The following is a 12,852-nucleotide window of genomic DNA, read 5'->3' as shown; positions in this document are numbered from 1 at the left end:
AATTTCCGGTGCCGGAGAATTCGGCGGCCGGCAGGGGCGGGATTCACGCCACCCACCGGCGATTCCCCGACCCGGCGGGGGGTCAGAGAATCCCGCCCCAGGTTAGCAATCTCATAATTTGGAGACTTTAGAGGGATGGAGATAGGTGCTGGTGATGTGATAGAGCTGGTTTTGTCTCATAATATGTGTAAACTGCTGTGCTTTTAGATCAGTGAATGAGAAATAGGAGAGGAACCAAGGATAGAGCTTTGGGGGACACCAGACATAGCTACAAGAATGGAAAGAGAATCCATTAGTGGCAATTCTCTGGCTATGGTTAGATAAGAAAGTAACCAGGTAAAGTTCAACCCCACATGGCTGGATGTCGGTGGAGAGGTGTTGCAGGATTATGAGATCAACTATGGCAAAGGCTGTCGACGGGTCCAGAAGGCTACCAATGAAGAGTTTTCTTCTTTGATGATTTGGCAAGGTTTGATCTGGGGAGGAGTCGGTCACTTAACTGCTCCTGTGAAAGCTACATATAATTACACAAATGAAACAATTTTTGACAGGGAAACCATTTTGAAAAGAAATATCTTCAACTAAACTAATATTCAATACTTTAAACAAACATCAGTAATTAAACAAAAGCCAAAATACTGTAGATGCTGGAAATCTGAAATAAAAGCTAAGACGCTGGTGATAGTCAACTCGGATCTCGGAACTCTAATGGAAGATCATTGAACTCAAAAATTAGCTCTGTTTGTTTCTCCACACATGTTTCCTGGCTTGCTGAGAGTTTCCAGCTTTTTCTCTTTTTATTCCAAATAATTCAAACTTAAGAAGGATGTCAATGGTGAGTATGGCCCTGTATTGGAAGTAGAGCCAATATTTAGTCAACATATAAACAGCTGATAATGGACATGGCGAGGGTTAGTTCTGCTCGTTGAGCTGGGAAGTGGCTGTTGACATGGACCTGGAAAGTAGCTTGTACACTCCAGTCCTCCGGACTATTGAAGAGCCTCCGTCTTCCCCACTGGTGTCCGGCACCATCTATTTGGATTCTTGCACCAAGCAATACTTGATCCCAATTTATTTAATTGTTTCTGGAAGCTTCACGCTCTTCTTCATGATGATATCAGTGGTTTCATGTACCCCAAACGATGAGAGCAACATTCTGGCCATCCATAAAATTGGCCGGGTTTGGAAAAGTGTGATATCCCTGTTCTCCTTCATCTGGTTTATAACAGGGAATGTTTGGATCTACAGAATCTATGAGCCAGATTACGTTGATGAAGCTTCCCCTAATTACTGCGATAAAACCTTGTACCTTTTTCCCTCCTGGGCCACAACTGTCACTTACATCCTCCTTGGGACTGCGTTATTTCTAGGGTTTTGTGGCTTGCTCTGTGCCTTGGGTGGAACCTTCAGGTGCGGGCAAAGAGTGGGGTGAACACTTGAATGTAAAGAAATTTGCACCAACTCCCTGCCAGATGTGCCTGTCTTCGGTGGAGGAAGTAACAGATCTAATTGGCAGTACATGTTTTGGCCACTTTTTAAACTTGAGCTACATCACCTTCACTTGTATGTAATTCAATTCTGAAAGTAATTTTTATTTTAAAAAGTTGTTGGAACATATAAACAGCTGGTCCTAATTGGAGTTCTTGACTATGGCAGGTGTTTTTAAGGTGGCTGGGGAAGTAGTTATATAGTTCGATGTCGAGGTTCACAATCCATTCAATGGTTGCATCTGACTTGCAGTGTGAATGATTATGATTCCACCTAGAATAGATCTCTCGGGACGGAAGTTCAGTATGTGGCTGATGGTCTGACGTAATTGGATGGCCACAGTCACAATTTGAATTATTCCTCATGTTCCACTTCTGGAACAGGGGCCACATCTTCCCTGGCCCATTGTCAGGTGGTTGAAGGCTGGTGGGTAAGACTTGATGGACATGCCCGATGTTATCACTCCATCTGTGCCGTACTGCACTAGGGCCAGTTTACCTCAGTTGGCTAGACAGCTGGTTTGCCATGCTGGGCGAGGCCAGTAGCACGGGTTCAATTCCGGTACCAGCTGAGGTTATTCATGAAGTTGTTGGCCCGTCGCCTGAGGGTTAAATCACCACCAGTCAGCTCGCCCCCTCAAAGGGGAAAAGCAGCCAATGGTCTAGAGATTCTTAAAGTGCACGGTTGGGGTGTTTGAATCAAATATATCGGCAATCTAAGGTTAGCCGTATCGGCAGCCCAGGAGACCAGCAGGGCAGCATAGTCCTCGGGCGCGCCCTCCTCCCTGCCGTTATGACTAACTGAGCAGCGTTAGAGGGGCGGTTGTGTGCATGCTCTGATTGTGAAGCCCGCCCCAGTCCCGAGTGTGGCGGCGGCAGCAGCACGAGCTCCGCAGGTAAGGGACGTCGGAACTTGTTTGGAATGGACACTAATCTGACTTAACCAGGAAAATCAATAACTAGGATTTATTCTGTATTAACAGAAATCTGAGCTGGGTTAATAAATATGCTTTGGACCTATTGGTGTTCTTGAATTATAGAAAAACAAACTTATGCTCTTCTCTTAATTAGTGTGATTTACATTCAAGTGCTTATATTATTTGTTCATTTCAATCACTTTAGGATGTGGGAAGTAAGCCCCCAGCCCTTGACCGCTCACTTTGTTATGCCATGCAGACATGCCATTTGATGTTACAAAAGGCAAGTTACCACAGCAGTTTACACTTAGTTAGAGCCTTTGACACAAGTTGTCCCAAATCACTTCACACACGTGTAATTGGGCACTGAACCGAGGATTTAGATATTGGGAGCAGTAACTCTAATTTAACCAAGCAGCAATTGGGAGGAAAGGGAGACGCTGAGGTTTCGGGGGGGAATTCAGGTGTTAGATGGACTTGGCCCCAAGGACTCTGGGTCTGTACTCGTTGGAGTTTAGAAGGATGAGTGGGGGATCTTATTGAAACTTACAGGATACCGCGAGGCCTGTACAGAGTGGACATGGAGAGGATGTTTCCACTTGTCGGAAAAACTAGAACCAGAGGACACAGTCTTAGACTAAAGGGACGATCCTTTAAAACAGAGATGAGGAGGAATTTCTTCAGCCAGAGGGTGGTGAATCTGTGGAACTCTTTGCCGCAGAAGGCTGTGGAGGCCAAACCACTGAGTGCCTTTAAGACAGAGATAGATAGGTTTTTAATCAGTAAGGGGATCAGTGGTTATGGAGAGAAGGCAGGAGAATGGGGATGAGAAAAATATCAGCCATGATTGAATGGAGGAGCAGACTTGATGGGCCGAATGGCCTAATTCCACTTCTATGTCTTATGGTCTAATGGCTGAAAAAGGTAATTCAAAGCAAAGGGGGTATGCCAGAGAGCCAAAGTGTGTGTGTGTATTTGGGGGGGGGGGGGGGGGGGGGGAGTGCAGCGTTCTCTCAGAGTTGTAGGCCACAGCAGGTCATGGCGATGAGGAGACATGAGGCCATATGATTGCGAGGGTGAGAATTTAAGTTGGAGATTTCAGGGGAACCAGAAAACCATTTTGGTCAGAAGCAGGGTGGATAATATCCACACTTTCACATATGACAAGCTCACATCCTAGCCTATCTCACCTATAATGTGAAAATACCATCGTTTTTGTTATCCATGTGCTTGCAGTTGAATAGAATGTACAGGATGCATTGTAGCAACTCGCCAAGATTGATTGATAGACATTCCCTCTCCTCCCACTGGGGATAAGAGCAGCAGTGTTTGAATATTGCTTAAAAATAAAAGAGACATGGGCATGATCTAATGGAAAGGTTTCTAAGTGTCATTTGCGGCGGGTTTTGCTGGGGGCTCGGCGAGTTCCCCACCGCTATCTAACCACACGTAGTCACTCTTTTGGGCCCTGGGGAGTTTCTTCCCGGTGAAGTTCACACTTAGAATTATTTCATCGCTGTGAAATTGTGGGAGCTGAACTCGCTTGCCCTACTTGCTCCTCAGAGATCGGGCCACCCTTCGTACCTCCACCCTCATTTCATGAGCATGGCCCTGACCTTTGACAGTGCCATCCGGGCACCATGGCAGTGATCCTGCCGGCTTTTCGGTGCCACCTGGACATCAGTGCCAAGGTGCCTGCATTCCAGGGAAGGGCCAGGGTGCCACCCTGCCCTGTCCCTGACCACCCAGGAGCCTCCAATGGCCCGGGAGACAACCCCCCCCCCCCCGGGGGGCCGTTCCACCTAGTCCATGTGTGGACCAATACTGAATGGCGCACGGCTGAGGACTTCCTGTGGAAGCCGTTAGATACTGAGATACTATTTGTCAGGGTGTGTTATAACTGACAGGCGCACAAGGCTTTATCAAGCCCATTGTGGATGGATAGATCTCGTGAGGCATACTAGCTGCCAGGACGCCCGTGAGTGGCCTCTCCCGTAATCTACCGGTCGTGTTGCGCTCCCATTTGGGTGCAACGTGGCTCATGCTTTTTGTTTTGCACTCATCGGGTCAGATGCAAGAATATCAAATTTAAAAGGGAACAACAATTTGTACTGCATGAGAAAAGGGATGCTAATTGATTGGCAAGTTGGCTCTGGTTGGTTGAGATGTTGCCATGGCAAATGCACCAGAGAATGCAAACAAATGCTCCATGCTTTTGTTTATTCAACAAGAGTGCAATGCCTGGACATATTCCTTTTGTGTGCAGAGGGTAGGTCCCTGTATATGAATATGTGTAGCTCCTTGCAAGGTGATTGAGGTGGACTGAGTATTTTTCAGCCCAAACTGGTGGCCTTAGGCCCATTCGTGAGTATGCACAATACACAATGAGCAATGATCCGATCAGGGTAGCCAATATCCTGCAGGATGGCTATGATGCGCCTATTTCAGCCCTATTTCAGCATCAAGCTTGCACGCTGAGCAAATGACTTGGGGCCCTATTTACAAGGTTGGCCATTGGAAACGCAATACTTCTCTTGATCAGGGAAGTTCAGCTTGCGATACAGTGTAGAAGAGAACCCATCGTAGATTCCTCAACATCGAGGAAAGGGAGATTGTTTGACTGCCCCATTTCAATTGGTGAATTTGAGTGTGGAATGGAACGCATTAAGCTGTGAAAGGATTCTTACATGCAGCTGCCAAATCAGGTATGGTAAAGGTGTCATCTACATGTTGGAAGTATGCTAGAGGTAGGAGGTTTGGGGTCATTCCATCAAAAACGTGTTTCTCATGGAAATGGATGAAGATGTTAGCGAGAAGTGGCCCCAATGGGGAACCCATGGCAACTTCAACACCATATCTCCTTTTTTCAGCAATACTCAAGCAGCAGTATTGTGGGAACACCACCGTTCCCACATGCTAGTCCAGGATTCTCTAAAGGTAAACTTGCAGGTTGAGTCTGTAATTAAGAAAGCAAATGCAATGTTGTCATTTATTTCAAGAGGCTTGGAATATAAAAGCAGGGATGTACTTCTGAAGCTTTATAAAGCATTAGTTAGGCCCCATTTGGAATACCGTGCGCAATTTTGGGCCCTACACCTCAGGAAGGACATACTGGAGCGGGTCCAGCGGAGATTCACACGGATGATCCCAGGAATGGGTAGGCCTAACATACGATGAACGTCTGAGGATCCTGGGATTATATTCATTGGAGTTTAGGAGGTTGAGGGGAGATCTAATAGAAACTTACAAGATAATGAATGGCTTAGATAGGGTGGACGTAGGGAAGTTGTTTCCCTCAGCAGGGGAGACTAGGACCCGGGGGCACAGCCTTAGAATAAAAGGGAGTCACTTTAGAAGAGAGATGAGGAGAAATTTCTTCAGCCAGAGAGTGGTGGGTCTGTGGAATTAATTGCCACAGAGGGCAGTGGAGTCCGGGACGTTGAGTGTCTTTAAGACAGAAGTTGATAAATTCTTGATTTCTCGAGGAATTAAGGGCTATGGAGAGAGAGCGGGTAAATGGAGTTGAAATCAGCCATGATTGAATGGTGGAGTGGACTCGATGGGCCGAATGGCCTTACTTCCGCTCCTATGTCTTATGGTCTTATGCTCTTCCCAGGTCTGGCTCCATTTTTCATGGACATGCATTGCAGTTCCTTCATTGCCGTTGGGTGAAAAATTGGCATTTGTTACCAGGCGCAACTGCACGTCTTTAGCAATCAAAGAGAGACCCCACCACCAGTGTATTGTTTTGTATTTTGTTACCAGCACAGATATGATGTAAAATAGTGTTGTTAATGTAATAGAGGGTTATGTTTGTTCTCTTGAGTCAAGGGAATGGCAGAGTTACTGGGTCGGATTTTCCACGCGACGCGCCACATGTTTGCGGCAGCAGAGATGGCCTGCTATTGGCCGGTGGTGGGATCTTCTGGTCCTGCCATTGTCGACTGGGTATATTGTTGAATGTATCCCTCACCGCCGGGAAACCGGGAAGTGCACTGTCAGCGGGACCAGCCGGAAATTCCGGCCAGGACATCATTTATTTTTGTCTAATTGTATCCTCCCAGATCAGGTGCAAGATTGTCTTGAGTCCAACCTCTTGTGCTGCACCAGTCTGATTAAATCATATTTTGGCTTTGCCTTTCTGGAGGAGACCGCTACATTGTGGGTGATGTTGTGTTGCAGGTTCATCTTGAATAGAATTTAAGATCACTAAAGGGAAATGTCAAATTTTTTAGGTATGGGTTTTCACTTGGACAGAAAAGTGCATCGTGAAGAGAAAAACCTGCCCACTATTTTGAAATGTCGCTAGGCCTTGGATAGGCCCAGTGGGGCTACTCGCTCAACAAATTCTTTGCTGGGTTCATTTTTTTAAAAATCGCCAAATAAAAAACAACCTTGCCGTTTAATCTCACTTTATTTTGTACCACTTTTTGCTTACAGATTTTCAGATGTTAGAATCCTATAAAACTTACAACAAAATCTGACTTTGCAAATAAAAATACACACGACGTATTTTGTTGCCGAAACTGTAGAGAAAGTCATTAAGTAGTTGACTGTGGGCAGTCATAGTGCCAGTTTCAGTCATTTATAGTGAAGTTGCTCCTGTTTAAGAGCTGAGAAGCGCTCTCGAATATACCTTGTGTTACCTGCACCAACTTATTTCATCACGTAATCCATATGACCAAATTTCCACGTTCATCAAGACAAACCTTTTCTTCTTTGATATTGGCTGATCATGAATATTGTCTTTATTTCCCACATAAATTGCCATCTCTCCTGTTTGTGAGCAAACTGTTCATTCTAATCCATGCAAAATTGTAAATACAGTATCTGAATGATTTGCTTAAGAGGGGTTTAAAACTTCTGTAAATGGCTGTGATTCATTGAAATAAGTTTAAGTCAGCCTTGACTGGTCTGACATTAACCAATTAGTTACACTTGTGAACTTAACACAACTTTTTATCCTTCAGTTCTTCAACCCTTAGCTGCAACTGAAGTTATTTTTCCATGTTTGTGTCAATTTTGCCAACTTGCACCTTAATGATCTAATTTCTACTCTACAAAATCTCCAACGTGTGCAAAACTCAGCAATGCATAGTCCACCCCATTCGCATGCATCCTCACTGACTTGCGTTAGTTATCAGACCTCCGAAATATTACATTTAATCCTCAACTTCAAATGCCTTCATGGCCTTACTTACTCCAACTCTGCTATCTCACCCACCCTTACGTCTCTGATACACTTCAACACTAGGACTTTACCCTTTAATGTTACCCGTCTCCAACTTTGTCCCAGCATTGGCAGCAGAATCCACATTTCTACAACCGTGGCCTCTGGAATTGACTGCACAGTCTCCTGCCTCTCATGTTTAATTGGCGCACGCTTAATGATTAAGGACAGGAGGCTTTTACTCCCATGGCAGAATGCAAGACTCCGGAAAGTTTGAGCCTTTAGAAATTCAGGGCCATTATCTTTATTTGTTAGGGTGTGTTATCAACAAGGGCAAAATTGTACCTCTGCTGTTAACTGCCATTCCTTAATGGTAAAATTGCCTTTTCACAAAATGTGGAATGCCCTACCTGCTACAGTAGTGAACTCGCCAACATTGAGGGCATTTAAAAGTTTATTGGATAAACATATGGATGATAATGGCATAGTGTAGGTTAGATGGCTTTTTGTTTCGGTGCAACACCGTGGGCCGAAGGGCCTGTACTGACTGCGCTGTATTGTTCTATGTTCTAATGTATTTTATTCCAAACTTATTCAAACAGTTACAAATCATGAACAATCTGGGGAACATATGCTTCCCATCATGCGATTCTGCAGTATGTACAGATTTCCCCCCATTTTCACCCCCCTCCCTCTCTCTCTCTCCCCCTCCCCCAAGACGAACAGCTCCTCAAACATGGCCACGAGCAGCCCCCACCTTGCCTCGAAGCCCTCCGCTGAATCCCTCAGTTCATATTTAATCTTTTCCAGAGGGAGAAAGTCATACAAGTCTCCTAGCCAGGCAGCCACCCCAGCAGCGTTGCAGACCGCCATTCCAACAAGATCCTTCGCCGGGCAGAGAGGCAAAGGTCACAACATCGGCCTTCCTCCCCTCCATCAGCCCCAGCTTCTCTGAAATCCCGAATATCGCCATCATAGGGACCGACCCGATCTCCACCCCCACTATCCTTGTTAGTGCCGCGAACACTCCCGCGCAGTATATCTCCAGCTTCTCACAGCCCCAGAACATATGCGCATGGTTTGCAGGTCCCCGCCACACTTCTCACATTCGGCTGCCACTCCCTGGAAGAACCCACTCATTGTCTGTGCACCCTATGTACCACCTTGAATGGTGTCAGGCTCATCCACACATCCACGAGGAGGTCACATTTACCCGATGCAGAGCCTCACTCCACACTCCCCAATTTATCTCCCGTCCCAGGCCCCCCTCCCCCTCCCCCACTTCACCTTATTCTTCGCCACCTGTTCACTCCCATGTTTTCCCAGCCATCCATATGTGTCTCCGATCTTGCCCTCCCCTTCCACGTCCGGGAGCATCAGCCGCTTCGGCAGTTTGGGGAACTTTTTCCAGATCTTCCGTGCATAGTCGCTTACCTGTAAATATCCAAACTTGCTTCTTCTTGGGGCTCTACCCTCTCCTCCATTTTCTCTATGCTAGCAAACCTCTCGTATAGGTACAGGCCCCTCACCAGCATCACTTCTCTCCACTTCCCTGCTCAAATCCGTGGTTTTCGCACAATGGCGTTAACACTGGCAGCCCCTCTATCCGAAAATGCCTTTTCAGCTGGTTCAATGCCTTCACTGTGGATTGCACCAATGGGCTCTCTGTATATCTCCTTGGCGCCAATGACAACTCCGCCGTCCCCATTGCCCTCAGGCTGGACCCCCGACAAGATTCTTCCTCAACCCTAACCCATTCTGCCCCCTCTCCTTCCACCACTGCCTCCAAATGAAACTTGATAATTGCGTAACAAACTCAGTTGCAGGGAATTGGTATATTATTTTTCAAACTGATGATCAGGTACAAAGTTGTAGTTTTACCTGAGATGTTTGTTTTGTTTCTACAGATTGCACAATTGACATCTTCAGTAACTTGTGGGCGAATGTCTTTTGCTGCTTATCATTAGTACTAATTTTTTAGTACTTTTTAGTTTAGTTTTTTTTTTGCACTGAGTGATGAATTTGGTGCATTTTGAGTGCTATAGTAAGAGTTTGGTGACCGAGGGAGTATAAGGCTTCATTTTTATCTAAAGTTTAGTCTTTCTTTTATTTAGTTAATTAACTTAAAAGTTGCTGTTTGGTTTAGAAGAAGGTGAATTTTCAATCAGCTTTAAACAGGCTTCTACTTTTAGGCACGTGCAGCTGGAGCTTGTTAATTAGTTAATTGGATTAGGCCAGTTTTCAGAGGCTAGATTCACAGTATAAAAGTGATCCCCTACAGTGCAGACTTTGTTTGCACTGAGTGCTGAATTTGGTGCATTTTGAGTGCTATAGTAAGAGTTTGGTGACCGATGGAGTGCTGAATTTGGTGCATTTTGAGTGCTATAGTAAGAGTTTGGTGACCGAGGGAGTGCTGAATTTGGTGCATTTTGAGTGCTATAGTAAGAGTTTGGTGACCGAGGGAGTGCTGAATTTGGTGCATTTTGAGTGCTATAGTAAGAGTTTGGTGACCGAGGGAGTTAGGTGAGGAGGGAGTAAGGTGCTGCTTTCATTTTGTTTCCGACATTTCCGCAAAGAGTGAGAAGAGAGCCAGGAGTTTACAGAAAGTGTAGCTGACTGGGAGCAGAGTCGGAGGGCGGAGATCTAGTTAGTCCACAGGGCAGCTATATTCTGTCAGGTAAGAGGGGATGGAGGCTAGGCCAGTTGCATGCTCCTCCTGTAGGATGTGGGTGGTGAGGGATACCACCGGTGTCCCCGCTGACTATACCTGCGGGAAGTGCACCCAACTTCAGCTCCTCAAAGACCGTGTTAGGGAACTGGAGCTGAAGATGGATGAACTTCGGATCATCCGGGAGGCAGAGGGGATGATTGAGAAGAGTTACAGGGAGGTAACCACACCCAAGGTACAAGACAAGAATAGCTGGGTTACCGTCAGGGGGAAAAAAACAAACAGGCAGACAGTGCAGGGATCCCTCGTGGCCATTCCCCTTCAAATCAAGTATACCGTTTTGGATGCTGTTGGGGGGGATGACCTACCGGGGGAAGGCCCTAGGGTGCCAGGGATGTCTCGGATCGTGTCTTCAGGATCCTTAAGGGGGAGGGCGAGCAGCCAGAAGTCGTGGTGCACATTGGTACCAACGACATAGGTAGGAAAAGGGTTGTGGAGGTAATAAACAAATTTAGGGAGTTAGGCTGGAAGTTAAAAGCCAGGACAGACAGAGTAGTCATCTCTGGTTTGTTGCCTGTGCCACGTGATAGCGAGGCTAGGAATAGGGAGAGAGTGCAGTTGAACACGTGGCTGCAGGAATGGTGTAGGAGGGAGGGCTTCAGGTATTTGGATAATTGGAGCGCATTCTGGGGAAGGTGGGACCTGTACAAGCAGGACGGGTTGCATCTGAACCAGAGGGGCACCAATATCCTGGGAGGGAGGTTTTCTAGTACTCTTCGGGAGGGTTTAAACTAATTTGGCAGGGGAATGGGAACCGGATTTGTAGTCCAGCAACTAAGGTAGCCGATATTCAGGACGCCAAAGCATGTAATGAGGCAGTGGGGAAGGGAACACTGACAAAGGAGAGTACTTGCAGGCACGGAGATGGGTTGAAGTGTGTATACTTCAACGCAAGAAGCATCAGGAATAAGGTGGGTGAACTTAAGGCATGGATCGGTACTTGGGACTACGATGTGGTGGCCATCACGGAAACTTGGATAGAAGAGGGGCAGAAATGGTTGTTGGAGGTCCCTGGTTATAGATGTTTCAATAAGATTAGGGAGGGGGGTGGCATTGTTAATTAGAGATAGTATAACAGCTGCAGAAAGGCAGTTCGAGGAGTATCACCCTAATGAGGTAGTATGGGTTGAAGTCAGAAATAGGAAAGGAGCAGTCACCTTGTTAGGAGTTTTTTATAGGCCCCCCAATAGTAGCAGAGATGTGGAGGAACAGATTGGGAAACAGATTTTGGAAAGGTGCAGAAGTCACAGGGTAGTAGTCATGGGTGACTTTAACTTCCCAAATATTGAGTGGAAACTCTTTAGATCAAATAGTTTGGATGGGGTGGTGTTTGTGCAGTGTGTCCAGGAAGCTTTTCTAACACAGTATGTAGATTGTCCGATCAGAGGAGGGGCAATATTGGATTTAGTACTTGGTAATGAACCAGGGCAAGTGATAGATTTGTTAGTGGGGGAGCATTTTGGAGATAGTGACCACAATTCTGTGACTTTCACTTTAGTAATGGAGAGGGATAGGTGCGTGCAACAGGGCAAGGTTTACAATTGGGGGAAGGATAAATACGATGTTGTCAGACAAGAATTGAAGTGCATAAGTTGGGAACATAGGCTGTCAGGGAAGGACACAAGTGAAATGTGGAACTTGTTCAAGGAACAGGTACTACGTGTCCTTGATATGTATGTCCCTGTCAGGCAGGGAAGAGATGGTCGAGTGAGGGAACCATGGTTGACAAGAGACGTTGAATGTCTTGTTAAGAGGAAAAAAGAGACTTATGTAAGGCTGAGGAAACAAGGTTCAGACAGGGCATTGGAGGGATATAAGATAGCCAGGAGGGAACTGAAGAAAGGGATTAGGAGAGCTAAGAGAGGGCATGAACAATCTTTGGCGGGTAGGATCAAGGAAAACCCCAAGGCCTTTTACCTTAGGGATCAGTTCTGGGTCCTCTGCTGTTTGTGATTTTCATTAATGACTTGGATGAGGGAGTTGAAGGGTGGGTCAGTAAATTTGCAGACGATACGAAGATTGGTGGAGTTGTGGATAGTAAGGAGGGCTGTTGTCGGCTGCAAAGAGACATAGATAGGATGCAGAGCTGGGCTGAGAAGTGGCAGATGGAGTTTAACCCTGAAAAGTGTGAGGTTGTCCATTTTGGAAGGACAAATATGAATGCGGAATACAGGGTTAACGGTAGAGTTCTTGGCAATGTGGAGGAGCAGAGAGATCTTGGGGTCTACGTTCATACATCTTTGAAAGTTGCCACTCAAGTGGATAGAGCTGTGAAGAAGGCCTATGGTGTGCTCGCGTTCATTAACAGAGGGATTGAATTTAAGAGCCGTGAGGTGATGATGCAGCTGTACAAAACTTTGGTAAGGCCACATTTGGAGTACTGTGTACAGTTCTGGTCACCTCATTTTAGGAAGGATGTGGAAGCTTTGGAAAAGGTGCAAAGAAGATTTACCAGGATGTTACCTGGAATGGAGAGTAGGTCTTATGAGGAAAGGTTGAGGGTGCTAGGCCTTTTCTCATTAGAACGGAGAAGGATGAGGGGCGACTTGA

General features: G+C 46.1%; 1 protein-coding gene across 1 annotated transcript; it reads left to right on the top strand.

The window, feature by feature from the left end:
- Positions 1 to 949: 949 nt before the first annotated feature.
- Positions 950 to 1,432, top strand: LOC140398854 (transmembrane protein 272-like). Its single transcript, XM_072487794.1, has one exon. It carries the CDS (start codon positions 950 to 952, stop codon positions 1,430 to 1,432), a length of 483 nt encoding a protein of 160 aa, XP_072343895.1.
- Positions 1,433 to 12,852: the final 11,420 nt, after the last annotated feature.

The sequence above is a fragment of the Scyliorhinus torazame genome, chromosome 22, assembly GCF_047496885.1.
Source record: "Scyliorhinus torazame isolate Kashiwa2021f chromosome 22, sScyTor2.1, whole genome shotgun sequence".
Lineage (NCBI taxonomy): Eukaryota > Metazoa > Chordata > Chondrichthyes > Carcharhiniformes > Scyliorhinidae > Scyliorhinus > Scyliorhinus torazame.
The sequence above is the reverse complement of the archived record's forward strand: the minus strand, read 5'-3'. Positions and strand labels throughout refer to the sequence as shown.